Source organism: Mustela nivalis (assembly GCF_964662115.1).
Source record: "Mustela nivalis genome assembly, chromosome: 6".
Taxonomy (NCBI): Eukaryota; Metazoa; Chordata; class Mammalia; order Carnivora; family Mustelidae; genus Mustela; species Mustela nivalis.
Window position 1 is genome coordinate 128,024,102 of NC_139025.1, and position 25,163 is coordinate 128,049,264.

Here is a 25,163-nt window from a genome sequence, read left to right on the forward strand (position 1 = left end):
TGTCAACACCAGGGCCGCGGGGCTCCAGGGCAGTTTCATCTGTGCTCACCTTCCTACCCGCCCTGGCTCTACTGGTAAGGTAGGTAGGCCAAGCATGGAAGGTACGACGTCCCTCCTGTGTTCCCGATGACCTGGTTCTGGAATCTCCAAGTCGCAGCTCCCCAGGGCAGCCCGAGCTCTCAGACCAGCTCGGTGTTCTCAGGCACCTTCTGACCCTCGCGAGGCCCGACCCATTGAGCCCCGGAAACCGTGCCGCAGGGACCGCAGAGAGACCAGTGCGCCAGGGGCACGGCGGCCCGCACCTCCGCTCGACTTGCAAGCGGACCCGGCAAGGGCACGTCGGGGCCACGCCGGCGGGAGCCCGGAGCCGCGCGGGCGCTGCGCAGCCGCCCTCGCCAGGCTTGGAAGCTTAAAGCGCTGAGCCCCGCCGCCCGAGAGCCCGTCCGGGAGCGCAGATCGCCGAGTCCCCTCGGGGTGCGGGGCGGATGCGCTCCCGCCCGGGACGTCCTACGCCGCCAGACGCAGCTTCGAGAGGACCGGCCTCGGGCGGAGAGGCTCCGGTCACGAGAGCGGGGGGACGAATTCGGCTGAGGGCGCGCTGCCCGCAGCGCCCCGCACCCTCGGAGCGGGGCGGCTGGGCTCCCCGCCTGCTGGCTTCTCGTCCCCGCCACCATGGCCAGGACAGCCCAGCGCGGAGCCAGGCGACCGTCGGGTGGGCTGGGCGCCCGCCTCACCTGGGTGAACTTGACCTCCAGGTTGCGGACCGGGCGCGGCAGGGCAGGCGGCTTCCTGTCCGGCTGCCCGTTCTCCACGGCCCCGTTGGTAGTGGCCATGGCTCTTCTGCGCTCCCCGGCCCGAGGCGCCCGAATCTGCGGCGCTGGCTCCGGCCTGGATGGTGCGCAGCCTGCTCGCGGGGTGACAGCTCCGCGCCGCTTTATGGAGCGACCCACGCCTCCCGCCCAAGGGGGCCGTCTAATTGGCTGCAGGACCGGAGGAAGGGAGGGCGGGCGGGAGGGGAGGGGGCCGGCCTGCCTCACCCCACCCCGCCCGCCGCCCCTGCGGGAGCCGGGCCACCCCCCGCCCGGCCACCGCGCCGCACGCTCCCCCGCCCCCGGAGGCTGCCCTTGGAGGAGCGCCCCCGAAGCGCCGCCGGGCCCCGGAAGTGCCGGGGTTCGGGCAGCCGGCCAGGGTAGGGAGCGGGGGCGCCGGGACCACAGCACCCGGCTCTCTCCCCGAAGGCGGGCGAGCTCGCCCCGCCGCACCTGCCGCCCCCTGCCCGCCGCGGCTCCGCGCACTCGCCGGACTTCGGTCGGCGCGCCGCGCTCCGGGAATGCGCGCTCCCCCGCCGGGGCCCCCCACCCCGAGCCGCATCAGGGGTCGCCGAACCCGCCCGGGCAGCCCCGCTTCGCAGCCCACGTGCCTGGGCCTAGAGTCCGGCCGCCGGGTCCCAGCTCTCAGGACAGACGCCCGCCTAGCGCCCCGCGCCCCACTAGGCCCCTGCTGGGACCGCCTCCAGGGCCAGGCTAGCCCAGATGGCCCGACTTTCCCCGTGGCCCTGGGGCTTCACACGCCCAGGGCCAGAAGGCCGGGGAAAAGCGTTTGGCCCTTCTTATGCTGCCCTGGGCCTCTGACCTCAGCAGGAGCAGACTGCCCTTCAGCAGGGGCCCTGGGCACAATTATTTCGACTTCCAAATGCATAAAATATACGTCAATTTAACAGAATGAAAAAAACAAAAAAACAAACAACAACAACAACAACAAAACAAAGAAAGGAAGCACAGGAGATCTTTGTGGCTTTGCGTTTTAAGAGTTGAAGCTTTTGTCCAGTAGGCTGCTCATCTTCTCCCGGGGAAGCAGAGGCCTGTCCCGCTCCTCTCCTTTTGCCCTTTGGCGAACACTACACCAACCCTAGAGACTTGCCCTGGGTCCCATCTGAGACATGGCCGTGGCTTCTTGTGCTTGTCATACATCAGGTTTCTGGAACAATGATGTGGGGCACGAACTGAGCAACAAAAGCATGGGCTTAATCCCCAGTTAGGCTCAGCCCCTCAGCCCGTTTCCTTCTGTGAGTCATCTCAACTGGCGAGACCGGAAACGGAGGCACTCCTCGCTGTCGAGATGTTCTTTCTGTTGGTTTTGCGGTCATGGTGACCACCTCTGTCCCCTCTCTCCCTTCTCACTGCAGTGCTACTGGATGTCCTTCTGGATAGTGGAGTAAGTAAGCTTTTAAACGTTTGCAAACCCTTCCTGGGATCACCTGACTGCTGGGCGTAAAAGGGTCCTATGCTGTTATGGGTTAGAATGCACAGGTGAGGGAGGGAAAGGGGTAGGAGGTCCCCTGCCTTGATTAGCACTGACCCGCATCAGTGAGTCTGCCTTCGGATGCCTGCCGTGTTCACTAACACTGATGAGTCTCTGGGGCAATGCTGCTTCTTTTCTTCAGTGGCTCCTACCCAGTCCCTTGGGTTCCCTGCCCTGCCTGACTGGCCTGTGGCCCCCATTCAGCCCTGTTGGAAACACGTGGGCGGATGTCTCATGTCAGGGCTCCTGGCTGGATGCTGAGCCCCAGCGTCTGGGTGTCTGGGACCACAAAGGCCTGTGGGGTCCCGCAGCAAATGCTCCCTGCCCTGAGCGCCAGGACCGCAGGCTGGTGGGGACCCCAAGCCGGAAAAGGCTGCAAGTGGACAAGCTTTCTAAGTGGAACTCCCATTCCAAGAGTTTCTGGAGGATTCCAAGTGGTTGAACTTATGTCGTTTGTGTCGGGCTTAAAAACAAGTCTGAAGAGTTGTGGAGGAAATTCTGCTAATAACCTCTGGATGGTTGGGGAGAGGCAAACAGGGCGGGGACTTAGAACTGTGTCCTCCAAGAGAGCGGAGTCTGATTGCTCGAAGGTAGACGGCTACTGCCTCGCTTGTCATGAAATCTGGAAGAGGGGCCACGTCAACTGCCACCCAAAGACACACTTGTCACGTGCTGTATCCGGGCTTGGGAACCAGTTGCAATGATGCCGACCACCTCACCTGCAAATCGTCCTGTTGACAGCTACCCACAGGGTCCTGGGAGCCTGCGATGGGAGTGGGGCCCTCAGCCGGAGCAGGGAACTCCCAGAGAACAGGTCAGGAGGATGAGCCTGCTGCCAGGCTTGTCTAGACCAGCAGACTACCGCTGCTCCCGTCTGGCCACCCAGTGGGAGGGATGAAGGCAAGATGCTCTTCTTCCCATTTTACAGGTGAGTAAACAGAGGCATGCAGACACTTGCCCCAGACGGCAGCAGCCGTGCAGGAATCAGGGCCAGACTGTGTGGGGGTGGGTGGGGCAGACAGTAGAGGAGGGATTTTTCTCGCCGCCTTCTGTCTGCCCTTCTTCTCTCACCAAGGTGAACACCTGTGTCCTGTGGCCCCACGCGCCTGGAGCAGCACAGAACGGAGTGAAGGTCCCGGTGCAAAATGGTGGCCACATCCCAGGAGGCTATGCCTTCCTTAGGGATCAAACCCTGAGGTCCTGACCTCTGAGGGAGTCGCCACTGCTGCTAAGGGAGGTGGAAGAGCCCTTTCCTTCCACAGTCTGCTGCTGGGTATCCACGTGCCAGAGAGAGTGCCAGAGAGAACACCAGGGCACTAGAGGCCCAGTCCCTTCTGCCCACATCCCGGGGCTAGATTTCAGCTGTGTTTTCTTGGGTTGGACACTTCATCCCTCTGAGCTTCTCATACTTTCTTTGTAATATGATCTCCTTCCCACTTCGGTGTTTGCGGAAACTCAAGCGAGAGAATGGTGCAAAGGCATGCTTTCTAAACTGCGAAGTGTTGTCTAAATGCTGGTTCTCCATGTTGCCATTCCTCTCGGAGACGGATTTCCTCTCTGCAGACTTTTCTTCTGGGAAGTTCGTGAGCTCGCCTGGCTTCTCTGACTTGTGGAAACGTCTCTGATCCACGGTCGCTCTATTAGTGTCATTGTAAAAATGCTCTTTTTATTTCGTATTCAGCTCGGTGGTGCTGCTATGGTCTGGCTTCTTGGCATATCTCATTAGGAGTCTGAGACATTGCATGTGGAGGGGTTGGTTGTTTGATGAACACTGAGTAAAAGGAATCGTGAAGAAATAACTCAGATAAAATCGAAGTTAGATGACCTCTCCACTCCTCCCCCAGCATTGAAATTTCCACCTAATTCCATTTTAAACTTATAATACATTGCGGGAGATATGGAGAGTCTGTAGCAAATGTAATGAATAATGATGGAGATAGGCATGGATCCCATATTTTGTTATACTTTATTTCAAGTCTCAGCAGGAGGGCCCAGAGATCTCCTGAAGGTCCTCAGCATCCCCATAGCCGGTGGTTCGCTGCAGAACTGCTTCCCGAAGGCCACTCACCTCACCCAGCATCTAGACGTCAAGGCCAGGTTCTGGACCCCCTGGGTGTTCAGAACACTTTCATGGAAAGCCAGGCTCCTCATGGGGACAGTGGTTCTCAGAAGCTGGGAAGCAGGGTGCCTCAGGGCAGGCGACCTAACCTCAGTTTTCTTGGCTATAAAATGTGCTGAGAGGTGCCCATTGAGGGAAGATGGTGGGATGCCTGGGTGGCTCAGTCGCCAGGGCCTTCAGCTCACGTCATGATCTCAGAGTCCTGGGATCGAGTCCTACATCGGGCTCCTTGCTCCACAGAGAACCTGCTTCTCTCTCCGCCTCTGCCTGCATGTGCATGCTCTCTCTCTCTCTTTCTCTGACAAATAAATAAATAAATAAAATCTCAAAAAAAAGAAATGAGGGAAGATGAACGTTACTGCCAGCATCTCCCCGCCAGTGTCGATAAGGTAGCTTCCCCCTTTCATGTAAAGTGTTCAATGTGGCCTCAACTTGACTTGAGTAGGAAGCTACTTGGCTTTCACATTCACTATAAGTCAAGGTCTGTGAAGATCGCTCTATGTTTCTCCATCATTCTGTCCTTAGGGAACACACCACCCAAGCCGTTTTCCTGTGAGTTTTCATCAGTGATTACACCAGAGACAGGAGCATTTGGGCCTGAGGAAGATGAGCCAGCGGACACCCCCCGCCCAACCACGTCAAAGCTGAAAGGGCCACGCACCACTGTTTTCAGCTACTTCTTCCTCCGGTCCTTTCTAGACCTGAGGGAAAATCTTCACACACAGTATTGGTCTGAGGTATATCAGATTCAGACCGTGCAGATGCAGAGAAGCAACTACATAAAAGCAAAAAGGATACATCAAAATATTTGTGGATCAGGCCTTGGTTAGGCCTTCCACACACTCAGCCTGACCGTTCATGGCTGCTGGAACTTTGCCCTGAGGTTCCGTCTTCCACCAGTAACCTCAGTGATTAAGAGTGGTAACAAGGCCAGGAGAGGGCATGGCAAGTAAAGCAGAATGAGCTGGTTGATCACCCAATTCATCCCTTCCTTCCTGCCAGTAGAACTTCATATTATTGAGGACAGCAGTGTGCTTGGATAAGACATATTTTCCAGTCTTTCTTGCAGACAAGACTGGCTAATGAGATCAAAGCCAAAGTCTTTGGTTCTGGCTCCTGAAGGAGCTCTTTTCATGGGGCCAAGTTAGCTCAGAGGCTCTTCTTCTTTCCTGCTGCCTGGAACAGAAATGTGAGGGCTGGGGCTCTTGCAGCTATCTTATGACCATAAAGCAATTCTGAGAATGGAACTTATATGATAAGGAACTTGGAGCAGACACACAAGAAGACCCTATGACCCTAGAACCAGGCTTTCTGCCCTGCATTTCCTCCCTTGGATTTCTTTCATGTGAGCACAGGGGAAATCCCTGTCCTACTACAGCCTGCTTTTTGGGCTTTCTGTTATATGTGGTTGAATCTAATCCTAAGTGATGCAACTGGCTACTTAAATCACACTATTTCACTGAGGCTAAAAGAAACAAACTTCTAAACCCTGGTAGAATAATTGTGTTTTCTTTATATGCAATAAGCAGCGTGTTTGAAATCTTATCACCATCTCTCCCTTTTCTGGTTTTAATGAAATGTTCTGAATATCTGTGCTCAGGTTTTTAGTAAATTAAAAAACAAAGATGAAATTAACCCTGGGATGGAATAAATGAAGCTAACCTACTCGTTCATCCACAGCTTTGATTACCTAAGTTAGATGCTGAAGTCCTTCCCAGGGAAGAGAATTTTTGTAGGGCTGGGCAGATAGCCCACCATCCTATATTGCCCATGGGAATTAGCTGCACCTTCCAGCCTACCGAGTGAGTAAGGTACCAATGCTTAGAGAGCTCAGGTCCCTGGGCCACCCAGATCTGGAAGCTGCTTGGTCAGGCCAGCACTCAATCTTTGCAGCAAGAAGTCAGACTTCTGGTTTTAAAGTACACGAAATGTCACTACATATAATCATCGTGTCTCTCTCATAACATCCCACACTTCTTAGTATTGCCACCGGACTTTCTCAGTGACACGAGGAGTTGTTTGCCAAATTTGCAACCCTCTTCGAAGGGATTCTAAGTTTTGAAACAAATTATTTGTATGTGTGTGTGTGTGGGGGGGGGTGAGCTCAATTGATTCTGGCAAAACACACTTCCTGGTTAGAAGGAAAGGTATTTAAGGGGCTTATAAAAGGGATCTGGAAGATTCTTGGACAAAAGTGGCTTTTGCTAAACAATGGCGCTGAGTTAAGCCTAAGTGAATCAGAAACATACATATTAAATTTCCCCTGAAATCCACATGGGCATAAGAATGTTGGGAAAGGGGGCTTAGCGAGATGCAGTTTGCCAAACCCAAAATGTTTGAAAACAAATTTGAGTGTGTTAGTTTGGCGAATCACTCTTGGACTCATCTATCCTAGCCTCTCAGTGACAAGACTTTCCTTTTGCCTTTCAGCCAGGACTCCCTGTAAAGGAGCATCGGTTACGGAAGAATCTTCCTTTGGATGTTTGCCACTATTTGAATCCTGGGGTAGAGATGGGGGTGGAGAGTGGAGGAGCTGTTAAAATCTGTATTCTCACGAAATAGCCTGGGGATTCTGTTGTCATGCCTTTGTGGCGTGGAAGTTACTCGAGCAGTACCCTAGAAGTTCCCCTATAATCAGAAAGTCTCTGTAAAGCCCTCAGATCTTATAATATGTTTAGGCATAACCGATGGGAGGCCTATTTATGTATATTACCCTGTTTGCTTTTTTTGATAGGGCATTATGGTGATCCCAAAACATCCACCCCTCCCCCAGAGGAGTAGACCAATTGAACTCCTATAGCAGCTCCAACTTTATATTGTTTTTCATTATTGAGCATGATGCAAGAATTGAGCTTCTATTATATTTTAGTATGCCATACTATATAAATTATAATCATTAAGCATAGTTTATCAATTAAAAGACAATGGGCTGGATAAGCTGTATCTTCTACCAGTGATAGTAAGCAAGCATAAGGAGTAGGAACAAAAACAAGAATTACAGATTTCACATAGCTTAAATGGGCATTTTCTAAATTCCATGGATACTTCAATTATTGTGACTTTCAGCCCATCTTTTATCAGCATTTGCACCTGCTAACCAATGTCCGGTGTGGTCCCACTGCACTCCTTCGGGTGGCCACTAGATGTCATGGGACCAAGTTCAGTAGGAAGTTGCCACTAATGTTTTTTCCACTGTGAGAAACAGGAATTCCCCAACTTACAAATAAATGGTGCTGCAAAAGCTTATTGGTAGTACCCAAAACTTTACCCGTATCATAGACATGATGCTAGAAATGGGGATTCGTGCCCAGGCAAGCCCACAAAATCCCATTCACTTCTTCATGAGCCTGTAAAGGGGTCCTAGATTTGTGATCAGACCCATGTGCGTGTGACTCTTTGTCCAGGGAGCACTTTGGACCTGGAGCTAAGCGCATATCACTGCTTTGTCCACTTCCTCTTCCAAAAACAAGAGTCACAATTCCTTCCCAGCAAGGTCATGGGACTTAACAAGAGAACAGGTAAGACATGCCAAGCACACCTGTGGTAAAAGAGACAGGAAGACATCACTGCTGCCCACATCATAACTGACTGACAGCATCACCAGAGCCCTATCCTGCCTGTCCTCAGCTCCCAGGCATCTTCCTTCTGGATGCTGCCTGATCTTCATCCTTTCCTTCCCCTCACACAGGCAAGACAGCCAAGGACCCTCTAATGGAAATTGGCCAAGAGACTACAGAAAATAGTTTTTTTTTTTTTTATGCCAAAAGATAAATATGTATGAGCCCCGGGGGCCAGACAGACTGGGTAGGACTCCCATTAAGGCATTTATTAGCCTCATTCTTGAAGCTTCCTGGATTTCACTTTCCTCATCTGTCAGAAGGAGGTGTTGGGACCTCCCACACAGGTAGAGAAACCTAAGTGACATCACAGCTTGTGTCAGCGCCAGTCTCTGCTTGGTGTGTGGTGAATGTTCCACATAAACCACCTGAGTCTCTCATGCCAGTGGGACACACCCTAGTCCCTTCCTTCAGCCCCAGCCAAGAAACATCCAGCCGGGTGGGCAGCTTTTCAGCCATTCTAGAACCTTCTTCCTGGCTTTCTCTCTGATGGATGTCATAGCTTTCAGCGGCTGCAGACACCACGGGACAGAGACCCTTCTTTGGCTGACTCTAGGCCTGCCCCCTCTGAACCACATCCCCTTTGTATGTATTTATGCTTCATCCTGACAATGCAGACACTTCCTGGGCTCCTTCTAGAAACATTTTGGTTTGAAAAGCCTAAATTTGCCCTAGCTTGTTTTTCGCTCCCTTGTTTCATGTGTCACATGTTAGGGATGATTCTTCCAATCTTTCTAGTGCATTCCAGCCCCAAGGCAGACGCTCAGGCATAAGAAGGGCACTTGCAGCTCCATGCAGAGAAGGATCTTAATTCATCATCAGTGCGGTGACTGATTAGCCATGTCTGCCATGGGCACCACATACAGAGCCACTCTAGAAACCAGACTTCTCACACTGTACCTCGCACAGGAATCACTTGGGATCTTGTTAATGTACAGACTCGATCCCTGAGGTGGGCTCAGGATTCCGCACCATGTACCAGCTACTAACAAGTATCTAAGAAGTGTGCTGTCTAGAACGGCAGCATCAGCTTCTCATCTGGGAGCTTTTTAGAAATGCAGACTCTCAGGCCCTGCTCAAGAACTACAGAGATAGAATCTCTTTTGAACCAGAGCCCCAGAGTTCTGTATGCATATCATGGCATGAGGAGGCCCACTAGGTTCTGGTCTCTGCTTGGCCAATACCGTATGAAAGGACACTCTTCCCCTACCCCCAAGCTGAAGCCCAACTAGTCCCGATGGCTGAAACGAGTCCTTTTCCTCTCTCCAGCTCTCTGTTTCTTTTCAAAGTGGAGATTCACCGTAGGCCCACATTTCACCATAAGCCTAATGAAAATCGAATACCCATGGCAGACAAGAGCCAGCTGCCCCTCAGTCTTCAGAGACTCCCTACAGCTATGCCCAAACGGTTTTACAAAATCAAAGCCCAGGAACACCAAGGCAATACTATGAAGAAGAGGTTATATGTTCATTATATCGAACAAAAATTGTTCTTTCGACTGATGTCGAATGCTGGGGCTTGAGGAAGGCAGGTTTAATGGAACGGGACACAGACTCAGGGAGGGTGGGAGTGACTTTAGGGCACTTTGGAGATGAGGTTCTGTGTCACTGGAGGGGCTGGGATGGATATTATCAGGTCAGGAGGCTCATTTTGGGACATGAGACCACCCTTCCCCCTGGGGGTGGCGGGTCCTGACAAGGTGATTGCCCAGAATGGCTCAAGTAATGTCAGCAAAGGGCCAAGTGTAGACAGTGGACAATCAATGTAGGAAATGAGAGGCCAGAGGGGGGAGATGGCCCCGAGCCTCAGGTGTCTTTGTAGGAGTGGTAATTCTCACTGTTGTACATACTCCGACTCACGGGGCAGCTACATTGTAATATACATATGATTTTGTATAGGCAAAATTATAATTACATATCTCTTTGTGTAGTCACTGATTTGATATGGGTCCTCTTTTTTTTAAAAAAAGATTTACTTTATTTTGGAGAGAGAGAGAAAGTGCATGCAGGAGCAGGGGGAGGGACAAGGGAGAAGAAGAAGAAGAGAAACAGACTTTCCACCGAGCGGGGACCCCGACGTGGGGCTCCATCCCAAGACCCCGAGATCATGACCTGAGCAGAACTCAAGAGTCAGATGCTTAACCGATTGAGCCATACAGGCATCCCTTCTTTATGAGGCTGGAACTCTGGGGGCAGGAACACTACCTAGTTTCTCTCCCATTGTCCATATGTGGCTAGCATAGCGGATATGAAAAAAAAAAAATCACGCTATTTTGAGTCCATGCGTTGCTTCCGTATTATGCTATGGACTTAGGTCAGGTTAGTAGTTTCTAGTGTCCTGAATCTGGAAGTTGTTGGTCCTGTAAGACAGGACCGTTTAGCAGCACATGGTTCTGGAGATGGCTGCTGCTCAGGTGCTAGACTGTTCTGGAAACGGGCTTTTCCAGGTGAGGGTGCCTGGTCAGGCTTCGTGTGTGGTTGCTCTTCATCTCCTTAAGGAGGGGTCCTCCAATGCCACAGGGTCTACACTGGCCAAGGGTAGGGTCATTTTGCTCTCAATGGGATGGAAAGGAAGGCTGATTAAGGGAGGAGAATTTTATTTTATTTTATTTTTTAGTTACTTGAATAAAGCCTGGAATAGAAAGAAATACTGTCTGAAGTAGAATTGACTGAAGTATGAAGAATGGGCAAGAAAGGGAAGGCATCCAGCATAGGAGTAGCACATTCCTCTCCCTGCTGGTTCCCTACCCCTCCCACTCAGAGTCAACTCCTCACACCCGGCGACGCCTCTCCTGGTCTGTCCTCCATCTTGTGCCACATCCAGGCGCCACTGCATGATCGCCAGACACCAGCTTCCCAGTGTGTCTTTCTGTTCTGAAAACACGTCCATCTCATTTCCACCTCAGGGCCTTTGCACGGGCAATTGCCTCTGCCTGGAATGGTCTTTTGTGACCTTTTCTGTCATGACACTCTTGACTCAAATGCTGCCTCATCAGAAAAGCCTCCCTGACTAGTGCACACAACGTTCTTCCCTCACAACATCCTGTCCTATGGCCCGTATAGCACTTACCATCCCTTGCCAAGTTGGCTTATTGTTTGGTCTCCTGCTTCTGCTTCTTCTTCAGAGCGTGAGAAAGCATGCACAGAGGGAGAGGGAGAAGCAGACTCCCTGCTGAGCAGGGAGCCCAGTGCAGGGCCCATCCCAGGACCATGAGATCATGACCTGAGCCAAAAGCAGATGCTCAGTAAACAGAGACACCAACTCATCCAGAATCCAAATGCGTAACTGCAGAGATACCACCCACACTGGCCACCAGGGGGCGTCATGGACCCAGGACAGCTTGGTACTAAATCTCTAAAAGGACCCCAAATATTCAAAATGCAAGCGGTTGTTTACCTATTCCGCACTTCCATCAACTGTGAGTTTGGTAGTTCATTTGCAGGTCTGCAGTGAATGCATCGCCATTGACTCTCTTTCTAGAACAAGTTAAAAGCCTTGAGTTGGAGTAGTACAAGTAAGTCCCGCTTGTTTTCCCACCTGTCCCGGGGATGTTCCTAGATGAGATGCCACTCTCAATGGTTAGCCTATGCTGTAGACCTGGTAAGAGGCCACAGAGCTCTCCAAAACCCATTTCTTTATTTCACAGGCCAATCAGCTCTGGACTCGGGAGGACCAGCATTGTCCAGGTCAGGGCATTCGTTGTGACCAAGCCAGGACTAGAACTCACAGCCACCTGGCTCCCAGACCTATGGTGGCTTCTACAGGTGGGAAACTATGATCCCTTGCATATGCCAAAGTACCCTCTTGGTTTTTATCTTGGAAGAAGTAAAAAGGTCAATCCCAAGTGAAGTTTTATGCTTTGTTAAAAAGAGTTGGTTATGATGACTGCAGAGAAATGGGACATGGTTTTTGCTTTCATGGAGTTTCTAATTTAGTTGGGAAAGCATGTGCAGGTAGAATAATGCCTGATTTGCCATTCCAGAGAGATAGAGGTAAGAGATGGTACTCTAGGGTAGAAGGAAAGTTTTTAAGATGATATATTCAAGACCCTACACTTGGACCTTTGTGTCATCACTTAAGCTGGCAGCGTTGGCTTGGCTGCCATTGAAGGTGCCAGAGTCCCAGCCTCACCTCTGGGTGAGGTGTAAGGGTCACGCTGGGGCCACGGGGCTGGCAAGCCTTGGCCCGACGTCTGGCCTAGGCATCCTGTCATCCTTCAGACCTGCCATTTATGTCTACCTCCCAGCATCTCCCACACAAGGCATTTCTGGTGCGTGCTTTAACGATGAACAACCCTGGGGCGGCTGGGTGGCTCAGTGGGTTAAGCCTTTGCCTTCAGCTCAGGTCACGATCCCAGGGTCCTGGGATCGAGTCCTGCAATGGGCTCTCTGCTCAGCAGGGAGCCTGCTTCCCTCTCTCTCTGCCTGCCTCTCCACCTACTTGTGATCTCTGTCTGTCAAATAAATAAATGATATCTTTAAAAAAAAAACAAATGAGCAACCCCTTCAGAGCACCCCCGAGTGGCTGTAAAGGGCCAGAAATAGGGCCAGAAATAGGCCTGACTTGGGCTATTACTAGGCAGTGCTGACATGTTTGGACACAAAATAAAGGCCACCAACTTATAGCAGAGCCCTTTTCCAAAGCAGAGGGAGGCACTGCTGCCCGTGCCCCCCAACCCCCTCCATCTCCCTCCGTCCTGACCTCAGGAAGCCACATCACTATGCTGCTGGGCACTGCCATGTTGGGCTCGCTGCATTTGAGATGCTGGTTCTCAAGAGGGAGGACACTTTTTTTTTTTTTTTTTGCTATTCCGTAAAACATAGCCCATAGCTAGGAGCTGTCCCATATACCTATTTGGGCTCTACCTCATCTACAGGAACTAGTAGACAAACTTACTTTTTCTCCTCTAGTTATGCTGGATTTACCATCTATTATATACATCAAATATAAAAAAAGCTAGAGTGTAGGTGGTCTGGCATTCTCTTGTTGGTAACTGCTCTTTCTTACCTACAGTCCTCTCCCAGCTTTCAAATGATCGAGCAACTTCCTTTGTGCTACTCCTATGATTGAAGAAACTTATTTTTGGTAACTTTCCCAACCCACGAAACCAATCCCATTTTAAGGTGGAAAAGTACAGTGTGTTTTTTGTTGTTGTTGTTGTTGTTTTGGTGGATGACATGACAATGTTTAAGCCCGACCCGAACGCCAGTCACTGTTGAAAGGTACTGCCTTGTACAAAATAACAAACCAAATCCCAAATTGTCTGTTTATGGTCATCACGGTTCACTTCATTAAGCCATAACTCTGATTACATTCTTTCTTCTGCCCTACCCTGAAGGCTGAGCTCTGAGGCCAGGGGGCCTGGCCTGCGCTTCCGTGGTAACTGTTCGCCCCAAAGCACGTTTGGGCAAAATAGATGCAGGGGTGGACAAAGGAAAACTCGCAAGCTCTGTGGGGACCGAACTCCGGGGGTTCCTTCCGGGCTCCAGGGTCATGCTCCCACCCCCAACTTCCTGACCACCCCACCCAGGGAGGCCCCTGGTTCCTGGTGCACCTGTACAGATTCACTGGGGAAAATTCCTGGCTGAGGAGAGGGAGGGTGAGGTAGGCAACCTACATGTGGGAATATGTCTTAATCTGCAGTAATGACGCACAGACGGAAATGTTAAAAGAATGGGGAGTGAAGTGGGACAGGAGGAGCCAATTTTTGGAGCACATAGCAGGTACTCAGAAATAGCTATTTTGTTGTTATAAATAAATGTAAATGGGGGGCGCCTGGGCGGCTCAGTGGGTTAAAGCCTCTGCCTTCGGCTCAGGTCATGATCCCAGGGTCCTGGGATCGAGCCCCACATCAGGCTCTCTGCTCAGCAGGGAGCCTGCTTCCCTTCCTCTCTCTGCCTGCCTCTCTGCCTACTTGTGATTTCTGTCTGTCAAATAAATACTTAAAATCTTTTTTAAAATTTTAAAAAATAAATAAATATAAACAGGTGCTTTTCCCTCTTCTGAATCCAAATTAATCTAAATACTGATTTCTCATGGGCTTGGCTCCTGATGTCCTGGAGTCTTGGTTAACTTCATGGAAAGGGAGCTCCAAGTGGGCCCACCTATAGGCAGAGCCATATTTCAGGGGCATCTCGGTCAGCAAACATGTACAGGGCTGCCATTATGCGCCAGACTCCAAGGCAGGCACTGAGGCTCCAAAGGTGAAAGTTCAGGACAGATACATGATTGACCTCATAGCTCTTACAGACTGGGGAGAAGACAGGCTCATAACAAGAAACTGGAAGTGTAAAAAAGCATCTGTAGAAGTGCAGAGAGAGGAGGACTTAGGTTAAGTTCAGCTAGTGACAGAACCTGGACTTAAAGAAGGTACAAGTTCATTTTCACGTAAAAATACAGAAATACAAAATAAAAATAAAAAGAAATACATAGATGAAGCGTCAAGGGCTGGTGAGACAGCTCCACACCGAGTCACTAGAAAGCTTGACAGCTTGGTCTTTCTTTCTGCCCAGCCACCTTGGCTTATTAATTCCATCATCAGGTGGTCCCAAGATGGCTGCTGGAGCTCCAGCCATCATGGCCATATTCCAAGGAGAAAGGCAAAGAAGAAAACTGGCTTCCTGGTTTAATTAGTCCCTCTTTGAAGAACTTTCTCTGAAGAACTTTCTCCCTGTCCCCAATGTCTTCTACTTACATCTCCTCAGCCACAGATATCTGTATACCTAGAAATGCGGTTTGTTTGTTTGTTTGTTTGTTTTATATTTTGTTTGTTGGATTCTGGCTGTCCCCATTGCTGCTCCCAACAACATAGGAGTCTGTTAGTCAAGAAGAAAGGGGAAGAGATGTTGGTAGACAACTAGCAGCTTCTGCCACAGAGACACTCGCAATCACAGAAGACCATTCTGGGGAAGTGTGTCATCTTTAAGCAGAAAGAAAATATGAGTCGATTATGCAGAAAGCATTGCAGATGGAAAGAACCCAGTGCTGCATAAGGCCCAAAGGTATGAAATTTCATGGGGCCTCATATTTCAAGGAAGGCTCATAGGAATCCACTTTGGACATTTTGCCCCTAAATATAATTGCCTCATCTGCTTAACATCTTAGTTTAGCTTGGGGCACCTGGGTGTCTCAGTGGGTTAAAGCCTCTGCCTTCGGCTCAGGTCATGATCCCAGGGTCCTGGAATCAAGCCCTGTGTTGGGCTCTCTGCTCAGTGGGGAACCTGCTTTCCTTCCTCTTTCTCTGCCTGCCTCTCTGCCTATTTGTGATCTCTCTGTCAAATAAGTAAATAAAATCTTTAAAAAAAAATTTACTGGGGCACCTGGGTGGCTCAGTGGGTTAAAGCCTCTGCCTTCGGCTCAGGTCATGATCTCAGGGTCCTGGGTTCGAGCCCCGCATCGGGCTCTCTGTTCAGCAGGGAGCCTGCTTCTTCCTCTCTCTCTGCCTGCCTCTCTGACTACTTGTGATCTCTCTGTCTCTGTCAAGTAAATAAATAAAATCTTTAAAAAAAAATCCTACTTTAGCTTAGGACCAGTGAGAACGGAATCCTTCCTAGCCATCCAAAGAAAAAGTCAGGGTTGTCGTCCACACTAGAGTATAAACAAGTCTCCATTCTTCACAGAAGAACAGAGGTGGAGGATGGGGGTAGGTGGGGATGAGGACCTAAATTCCTGGAACATGAATGGAAAAAAAAAGAACTCTGAACGCAAGGGGACAAGCACACTTCCCTCTGGGGGACAACCACACCTCCCCCCTGCATTTTCTAGGTATACAGATGGCCTCTGGGGGCAAGGGGCACAGGTGATCCTCCTAAGCCATGGCTGGAGAGGCCCCAGCTCTGAGTCTGGAAACATCCAAGAGGGCCTGGCGTGGTGCTACCTGTTGGACGATTTCACATCATAAATGCACGAAACAATATTTTAAAATTACAAAGTGTAGCCTCCTTAGCTCTAATCCCTATGGCAAGAATTTCTCTAAATTCCTTTTGTTCTGATCTCACACATCATTTCAGCATGCTAGGGGGGCCTGGAGGGAACTGTAAGCTAGACAAATGTAAAACATGTTGATTTTTTTTCTTTTTTTTTTTTTTTAAATTTAATTTTTTTCTTTCTTTCTTTTTTTTTTTTTTTTTTGTTGTTGTTGCCTTTTAACAACTGGGCCTGCCAAGCCCACTTCAAGGAAAGGAACTGCATTTTAAGTTAGCCCCATTTTCTGGCACTGGTGGGAATGGCTTCTTCTTCTTCTTCTTCTTCTTTTTTTTTTTTTTTTTTTAAGGTTTCCGCCTGTGGTCACCTTGCAAGACTTCGAAGTCCCTCCATGTCTTCTCTCCTGCCACATCCCGGCTCCTCCTGGCTTGATTTCCCGTCACATCTGCTGTGGGCCAAGTGCCCAATAATTTTCCTCTCTGCACTGAGGTTCTACAGCTGCGCTGTTCAAGGTGCAACATCACGGACACACACCCACCGTTGCTGCCTGCCCCCCGCCAAGCCCGGCCAGAGAGCCATTGGAAACTTGTGTTTCCGGGGAAGGGCTTTGACTTTGCAACTCTCGGATCACGCAGCACCACAGACTCCCTTCTCCTGGGAGCTTCCCGGCAACACCCGTGGTTGCTGTTTGGGAAAGTGCAGCTCTGGAAGCGAAGTAGAAGGTGGGGGCGTTATAATCTGGGAACGAAAGGACAGTTGCGTACCTTCCTTAGAGGTCCAGGCTGCTGTATGCATGTGGTGGGATGTTTATTGTTGCTTTTGTAATAAGTGAGCTCTAACTCTTCAAATGTGTCCAAGTCATCGCTTTCAGAATCTGATTCTCCTCTCTTAGAAGGCATTACATTGCTTTAATATGCAACAGTCTAACAGAACATTAAATCATTTTTTAAAGTTTCATCTCGTTGAGCCTGAGCCAAGGTATTCTTGGGCTGGGTTTGCACATCCACCCCCCCCTTTTTTTTTTTAATATAGTTAAAAAGAAACACACGACAAAATACCTATCGAGTGATTTCACTCTTGCCAGCATCCAAGAGTGATCTGCTTAAGTGGGCCCTTTCGGTTTCCAGGGGCCCCACAGCACGGCTTCACCCCCAGGATGGGCGAGTGTCCTCCAGGGGCCCGCCACATGTGCCAGACTGCAAAATGAAAGGTGAAGATGACGTGGGGAGCTGGCCGCAGGTTAACAAAGTCACCATTTTCCAGGAATGCCAAGGACTTGGTTGGAGACAAGGCTAAGGCAGGGCTGGGGCGGAGGGGGGAAATAAAGCGTCTGAGCCTGCTTTGTGATCAACGTGTCAGGGCTTCCCCTCACCCCTGCTCCACTCCTTCTCCACACTGTCCCCCAGGGCCCTGAGGCCTGAGTGAGGACAGCCCTTTAGGGCTGGCTCCCTTCCTCCGCACCAAACAGTCCTCTTTCCTCCTCGTTCAGGACACCTTCCAAACAACCCTCAGTAAACTCTGCCTTGGGTTAGGTTTGGTTATCCACGTGTCCCTCTCCCAGCTGGTAAGACTGGGCCCTGTCTTGATCCCCCTAGAATCTTGGTGCCTTCCAGAGTTCTCAGTGGCCCAGTGAATGCGGCAGAACTCCCCATACACAGAGCCGGGAAGATGGGGAGACCTAACTTCGGCTGAAATGTCCCACCTCTTAGCCAGCGCTCAGTGGAGACCAGCACCCACACCCCATCCAGGAACCAGCATCCACACCCCATCCAGGTTACGCTTCCTTTCCACACCCCAGTCTTGTACCAGGTCCTCCTCAGCCCATTTTGGGGCTCCCCCAGGCCCATCTTCTTTCTGCTTGGGTTCTTTGGAAAACATAGCAGGGTGGAGGGGGCAGAGAGAAATGTGGGGATATCCGGTGAGTGTGAGGGGAACTTCCGCCCAGGTGGGCCACATCTGGGAACAGGCCTGAGCCTCTGGAATGGGCCAGAATTAGGAAGGAGGGGTGCGTAAGCGGTGGCCCAGGTGGCTGCCCAGAGTCCTGGCAGGAAGGGCATTTGCGGGGCCCCAGCAACATTCTGAGAACCTCCTAGGGGACCCCGCTCTCTCCTCACTCAGGGCCCGGCCCATGTAGGGATCTCTTGCTGGGTCTGGCGACCTCCCCAGCCTCTGCCCAGAAACGGGGTGCTTCTAGAGATCTTGAGACGCCCTGAGCCGCCAGGGTCCAGTGTCTTTGCAAGCTAGGCCTCTTCCCAGGGCCGGGAAGACAGTCTCCCTGGGTCTGGCTTCTCCTTCCCAGCCGGCTTGGCCAGTCTGGAAACAATGACTGCAGAGAGAAACTGCTTCTCACGGGGGTTTTGGAAACCGCGGCTGGGCCTCAGCAAACAGCTTTGTGCAAGGGGCTGTGGCTCCCGAGTAGATGCTTCCAGGCCGGGAGGGTGCAGAGGAAGTGACAGAGACAATAGACAGCATTGTGTCTTCTCCCAGGAAGCTCTGCTCTGCGTTGCTTTCAGGGAAATTGACTCTGGGGCAGCTCCGTCTGTTTCAAAGCAACAGCTTTATGTGATTATGTCAGTCCCAGGCCAGGAGGAACCCGCCCTTCCTACCTCATTAACAACAAGGCCGGCAGGGACCAGCCATGCCATGGGGGGCTCTGTGCCCTAATTCGTGGGGCAAGGGCTGCGCGTAGGGAGTCCTAACAACAATGCATCTTGGAGCAGAAGCTGTCTGTGGAGGGAGCCCAGCTTTGATGTGGGGCCCTGTCCTGATTAGGGCTGACGGCTGGGGCCCCAGCAGCCCTCTGGAAGGTGGCATAAGCCTGGATGGCATTTGGGATGTGGGCTTTTGCACCTGGGTCTGATGAAGTTTGATGGGGTTTAACACATGCAAACACCAGCTTTTGTTCTGCAGGACAATGTCCCCCCCCAGCCTGGACCCAGTCTGAGACCCCTGTGGCACCCGTTTCCTCCCCGTCGCCTCCTGTCACTCTGCTCGTTGAAGTTTAATTAGGACAAGGAGCTTTCACAGGCTCATTTCTTACTCCAGCAATTTTCTAACACTTCCTAACGAGGAGGCCACGGCCCAAGGACCGTGGGGGTGGGGGTGGGGGGTGGGGAGAGGAGGCTGTTGGGTAGGAGAGAATGGTTGAGGGGGCTGGGAGGGGTGAGCAGGGGATGTGTGGAGAAGAGCAGAACAGGCATAGAGGAAGCTCAAAACCACACCGGATCCTTGGGGAACTGGGGATTGATCTGGGAAGAAAAGAAAATAAAACAAATCCTAACTGGCCTTTGTTTTCTGGGTGGCCAGACAGTAACTTCCCTCAAATTCTCTATGGTTCCGGAAAAGAAAGCAAAGGATCAATCCGTGTTGACTTTGTGACTTTCAGAACCAGATCACAGGGGCTGTTAACACCTTAAACTCCTCTAACTCACACACCAGCTTTTCCCATTCACTGGGTTCTAACCTACAGGAGTCACGGGGACTGTGCCCAGGGTCCCAAGCCGCTCCCAAACCAGGCTCCCCGGGGGGAGAGAGCCTTGTTCCCTGTGCAGATGGTAGGAATCCCACATTAAGGGTAGAATCCTGCTGACCTCAATGGAGGTGTTGGCAGGAAGAAATGGAGGTGGAGGGATAGGAGATCCCTGAGCATCCTTGCCTGCATTAGTCAGTATAGTTCTGGTCTTGCTGCGGTAACAAACACCCAAAATGGAGGTGTTTAAACCTGAAAGATTTTTTTCTTCTCCTGCTTCCATGTCCATGTCCACGGTGAGTTGGCTCAGAGCTCTTCACGCCCTCACCCCCGCTCTAGGCTCTAAGCTGATGAAGCATTGCGAAAAACTGACCATTGGTTTGGTAGAGGGAGAAAGAAATGATGCCAGTGTCCTGGTTCTTGAGGTGCCTTCACAGAGGTGACCCCATCAGTTTTTGAGATTTCATTACCAAAGAAATCGACACGTACACATCTAACTTCCAAGGTGAGGAGGCATGTCCTTTCCTTAGACCAGAAAGGTAGACCAGAAATATTTGGTTAGTAGTACCAATAACTTTCTATTTCAGTGAAGTATTGCTGTATAACAAATTACTCCAAAGCTTAGTGGCTTCAACCAACAGACATTTATTTTTCTTACTCAAAAATCTGGGAAGAGCTTAGCTGTGAGTAATTCTGACCCCAGTTCAGCAGCCCCCTCAGTTGTAGCTGTGGCCTCTCTGCCTATCCCCCTCTCTCTCCAACTGGGAAGAGGGGGAGAGGGGAGGAGTGCAAGCTTTTCAAGGGTCTCCTGGCGAGTAAGGCCAAAGAAAGAGAAAGAAGGGAAATACGTAAGTCCTTGAGGTTGCCTTTACCCCTTCTCTGCCTTACACCAGCTCTGCTCTGCCACTGTTAGAATGTTGGCCTGCTGGCCTTTTGGAGTCAGGGGTCTCTGCCCAGGCACTCTGAGATGTTCCTTTGTGCAGAAGGTGCACAGATGGCTGGGGCCCCTCACTAGCTCAGTATATACTAAGCACACAAGCTTCCTAGGGCCTGGGTTCAAGTCTGTGCTACAGAGAAATGACAGACCATCGTGTGTGTAACCCTTTGAGTTATAAGTGAAACTTCAAGGCCAAGAGCCTGTTGAATATCCAGGCCCCTGTGAAACTCCCAGCAGAGATTTCAACCAATCAGGGCTCCAGACAGGAGGAAAGAGCAGAAAGTTTGAGAGGAAACCCAGTGGGAAGTCAGCAAAAGGAGCGATGGTGGTGGGGAGAGAGGCAGGCAAGATGTGTACAGCCAGGGGCTTGATCCTGGGGCTCTGGCCTCCGTGGGTAGAAGGGTCTCTCAAGTCACCATTTGACAACCCACCGGGCTCCTGCCAGTGAGGGATTCTCAATTTGGAGAGGGAACAGCAGGCGTATTAAACTTTTAAAATGACTTCGTAGTGTCTGTTTGGAGAAGTTGTCAGTAGGGGCAATGGTCTCTTATGAACCTCCGTCTCCTTTATTTCTAGAATTGCTGGTTGGCGGGGTGGGGGAGGTTAGGATTCTCACCTCCCCTGGGATTCTGACCTACTTAACGTTCAGAGCATGAAGTCTCCGCTCTGGGGCTGCTGAGGGTCTGTGTATAAGGGGAGAGGACAAGGTGCTGTCCCCAGAAGGCAGGCAGGACCCATAGAGGGCAGCAGGCCCCCCACGGGTTGGGGGATTACTGGCCACAAGGACTATTCCTTAGATAGTCCCACTAGTCACTCTTTGGTCAGTCATTAGAAAGATTACTGGAAAAAGAGAACATAAGGAATTTGGTTGAATTGAGAGAGGCTCCGTATCCCTCTTCAGGGATGGGAACCAGGCTGGCTGGGGCTAGAGGCAGCCTGTCCCTGAGACAGCCTTACTTGTCCAGGAAGAGCCTTGGCCGTGTGCATGTGACCGAAAGCCCTGGGGATGTGATCTGCCTGACCATGCCACGGGCCCCCACTACCCCACCAGCATGGGTATGGGAAACGGTTCATCCAGAGAGGCCCTAGGACACTGACCAGAGCCCACATCGCCGGGACCAGCTTCCTCCCTGGGGAGTAGTTTTCATTTTGTGAATTGTTTTTTCCTTCCTCTCCTCTTGTTCATTCCCGGTGGACTCCCTTTAGGACATCCCTTTGGGACTTTGATTTCAACGGGGAGACCATACCCCTGTTGCCATTCCCAAAGTGCTCAGCGGGCACCCGCTGGGAGGGAAGACAGCTAGAACCTCTTTGGAAGGCGGTTGGACAGAACCTGCCGACGCTGTACACCCTTGATGCCCCAGGAGTTCTGCACCTCCCCAAGGGAGACAAGTGTGTATCCCCTCTTAGAGACGTGGCCCATGGTCATTGCACCGGGACATCTCCAAATATCCGTGAAAGGTAGAATCAGTTAAAGAGTGCGTATTCACACAAAGAAAACACCACACTGCAATGAAAATGCAGGAACCCAATGCATGCAGAACCAGGGGGCTGAATCTGACACAAAATGGAAAGAAAGAAACCAGACAGAAAGGGTATGAACTTCGTGGCTGCATTTACGTGAAATTCAGGGCCAGGCAAAACCGATCTGGGGGATAGGAATCAGGATGGACGGAGGCTCCCTTGGGGAGTAGGTCTTGGCAGGAAGGGGTTAAGAGCCTTCAGGGGCTGGATGTTTTCCAGTTGTTGACGCTGGTAGTAGGTGCACCGGTGTGTCAGGGAAGATGAAAACGTCATCAAGATACACTTTTCTTATTGAAATATAGTTGACACACATTTGCATTGTTTTAGGTGTACAATGTACGCATTGGACAAGTCTATACCTTAGGCTGTGCTCACAAGTGCAGCTGTGACCTGTCACCATACCTCATACACTATCACAACACTATTACAACAACTGTTACAACTAGTACAACAACTATTACAACAATTACAACACCATTGACTGTATTCCCTCTGCTGTGCCATCAAGATACACTTTCAAGGGGCGCCTGGGTGGCTCAGTGGGTTAAAGCCTCTGCCTTCGGCTCAGATCACAATCCCAGGATCCTGGGATCGAGCCCCACATTGGGCTCTCTGCCCAGCAGGGAGCCTGCTTCCCCCACTCTCTCTGCCTACTTGTGAACTCTGTATGTCAAATAAATAAATAAAATATTTTTAAAAAAAGATACACTTTCAAGACACATGCACTTTACGTTACAGGTGCTGAGCCTAGAAAGAAAAGTGGTTAATGTAGTGAACAGGTTTCCTGCATGTTCTGGCTCTTTCTGAAGATTTTAGAGATGTTTCCTTAACAATGAAGAAGTGATCACTCCATAAAAAACAAACGAAAAAATCAGCAAAACACAGTATGCATGTCACTTTACCTCCCAGACTTCAGAGTCTTTCCAGGAAGAAATAATTTTGGAGGAATGACATTCTAGTGGCAGAATTTTCTCTCTCTAAGGAGGCGATCCCTGCCCCCTCCCCCTTGTGTCAAGGTTGGCGCGGCAAATAGTTTCAATTTTCAGATGTCATCTTCTAAGCAAAGGAGTTCTCATTATGGTCTAATTACCTTGGCTATTGGAAACAGGAAATGGATAGCTGAGCTATTGAACTTGGGGGAAAAAAAAAGAGAACCGCTTCCTATTGATATTTTTAAAGTTTCAAAAAAGATCACTGCTTAGTTTCCTCAGGGCTATTAAGTATATTAAAAAATCGGCCTAATTATATATTTTAACAGGAAACCAAAGAAAGGGCCAGGAAAGTGCAGTTTCAATCTTTTGGGTAAATAAAAATAAATGTGTGGGTATGAGCTATGAATAAATACATCTTCCATTTTAAATGGTCTAATCACATATTTGCTTAAGGAATTTCTGCACATGATGGTAAAAATAAGGTACGTCACATACTTTCCTCTGAAAGATAAAAATCTATAAATACATACAAAACACTCAATTTTTTTTTTTAAATGGGTAATTCATTCTGGTCAATAGTGTTCCTTTTTTCTTTGATAAGTTTCTATGGTTTGTGTGAACAGTCTAGACAGGGGAACTTTGTAGAAGAGAATGTAGTGATAGAAAAATCCCAAGAAATGGGGGGATGCATGTCTTCCTGGCCAGGGCTTTATTTCAGAGGCACTTGAACACCAACCCCCACCCCCAACTCTAGCGCGGAGAGCATTCCTTCTATGGGGACGTGCAAAGTGGATCCCTCACTGATTTCTCATTGTTCTTGTAAAATATATGTTATGCCTACAAGCCCAGAGAATGGGCCCTCGTCAGAAGCCTTCCCATGTCATTTTGCTGCCAGCCTCTGTGATATTGGATACCACATGAAAACTAACAAAGCAAGCAAGATCAACATGGAAACAACGGGAAACAAAATCTGTATATTTTATTTCAAAGGGAAAGTCTTCATGAATGTCTCCCCTGGCTCTTTGGAGACACGACGAATGTAGGCGTACTTTTAATCGAGTAAATTAAACTTGCTTTAAAGCCAGAAGGAGCAGCCGAATTGTATTTTGCTGGAAGGACCAACTTGGATGAGTAAAAGCACACCAGGTCCCTTGAAACAGAACCCTGGGAGGGAAATAATTAATAGTCGCCCTACCATTTTAAGGGAAATCGTCTGCTAACAGAGTCCTTTATCAACAGTTCAGAAGTAAAGGAATGAGTTTTTAAAGCATCAACCAGGTATAGACTCCCAATGACTTTTGTGCAAAGGATAAAGCCTTCAGAGAAGCTTTCACTGGTTTTCTGTCCCTGTCAAAACACACCTCTGTCTTTAGCAGGTTTTTTTTTTAATGGTTTTGATTAAAATTTATTTAAAATTATTAAAAATAGCAACAGCAACAATAGTAATACAGCTCCCCAAAATAGCAACAGCAACAATTGTAATACTGCTCCCACCACTCCGTAAAATGTCTCACTTTGTTTTCCTGAATCCTCATGTAAATTGCTATGAGTTAGGGAGCCCCTGGGTGGCCCCGTGGGTTGGTCATGAGATCGAATCCTGTGTTGGGCTCCGCACTGGGCGCAGAGTCTGCTTAAGATTCTCTCCACCCCCCCCCCATGGCTCACCCCCCACTCTCTCTAGAAATAAAGAAAGAAAGTGTTGTGAGTTGCTTAGATACGTTCTCGCCATTCGTATGGCTGAATTAATGACACAAGAATTAATACAGAGACACAATTACACGTTGTTGTTATTTGGTTGGGGGAGAAGCTATGTTCATACAACTATCTTAAACAGTCAAAGATGGTAATTTCACCAGATGTGGGAAGTTGCTAGTTTGGTAGGCAAATAACTGTCATCAGGATGTCCCTTAATTCAGTGTCACCTGAAGTCAGTAGCCCCAGCATCTCATGGGAACTCACTCAAAAATTCGCCAAGTCAGGCCTGACCTTGTCACTGACTCAGACTCTGCATCGCCCCAGTCCCCAGGGCACTGCTGCGCCCATAATGGTTTGAAAGACCAGTTCTCAGAATGTGTGTTGATCACCGCACACCTCATCCAGGCGTCTTCGGTGAGTGGCCCCGAGATGGGTAAGAGCTGGTCCCTTCCCGCAAGGACCTGACATTTTATTAAGACTAAAAGGTGTGAACCAAGATGGACTATTATCTTCCAAGAGTCGTGTTAGTGTGTGGTTGGGGGTTTGCCTACGGTCACCCGGGTTCTTCACACTGAGGAGTGACCCCGTTCTCACAGCAGGTGAGGTCACGGTTTTCTATCCTGACCCCTACCGTACCAGCCCTTCC

General features: G+C 50.0%; 1 protein-coding gene and 1 long non-coding RNA gene across 2 annotated transcripts in view; one reads left to right on the forward strand and one right to left on the reverse strand.

Annotated features, from left to right (window-relative positions):
• ALDH1A3 (aldehyde dehydrogenase 1 family member A3) overlaps window positions 1-1,070 on the reverse strand; it is a 37,035-nt gene extending 35,965 nt beyond the window's left edge. The window contains exon 1 of the mRNA XM_082734215.1: window positions 735-1,070. Coding sequence (XP_082590341.1) covers window positions 735-833 — 99 coding nt within the window. The 5' untranslated portion in view covers window positions 834-1,070. The remainder of the gene's footprint in view (window positions 1-734) is intronic.
• A 1,083-nt stretch (window positions 1,071-2,153) lies between these two features.
• On the forward strand, window positions 2,154-16,916 carry LOC309866859. Its single transcript, XR_014312840.1, has 3 exons — window positions 2,154-2,214; window positions 11,684-11,801; window positions 16,310-16,916. It is a non-coding gene; the product is annotated as an uncharacterized lncRNA (long non-coding RNA).
• The last annotated feature ends 8,247 nt before the right edge of the window (window positions 16,917-25,163 follow it).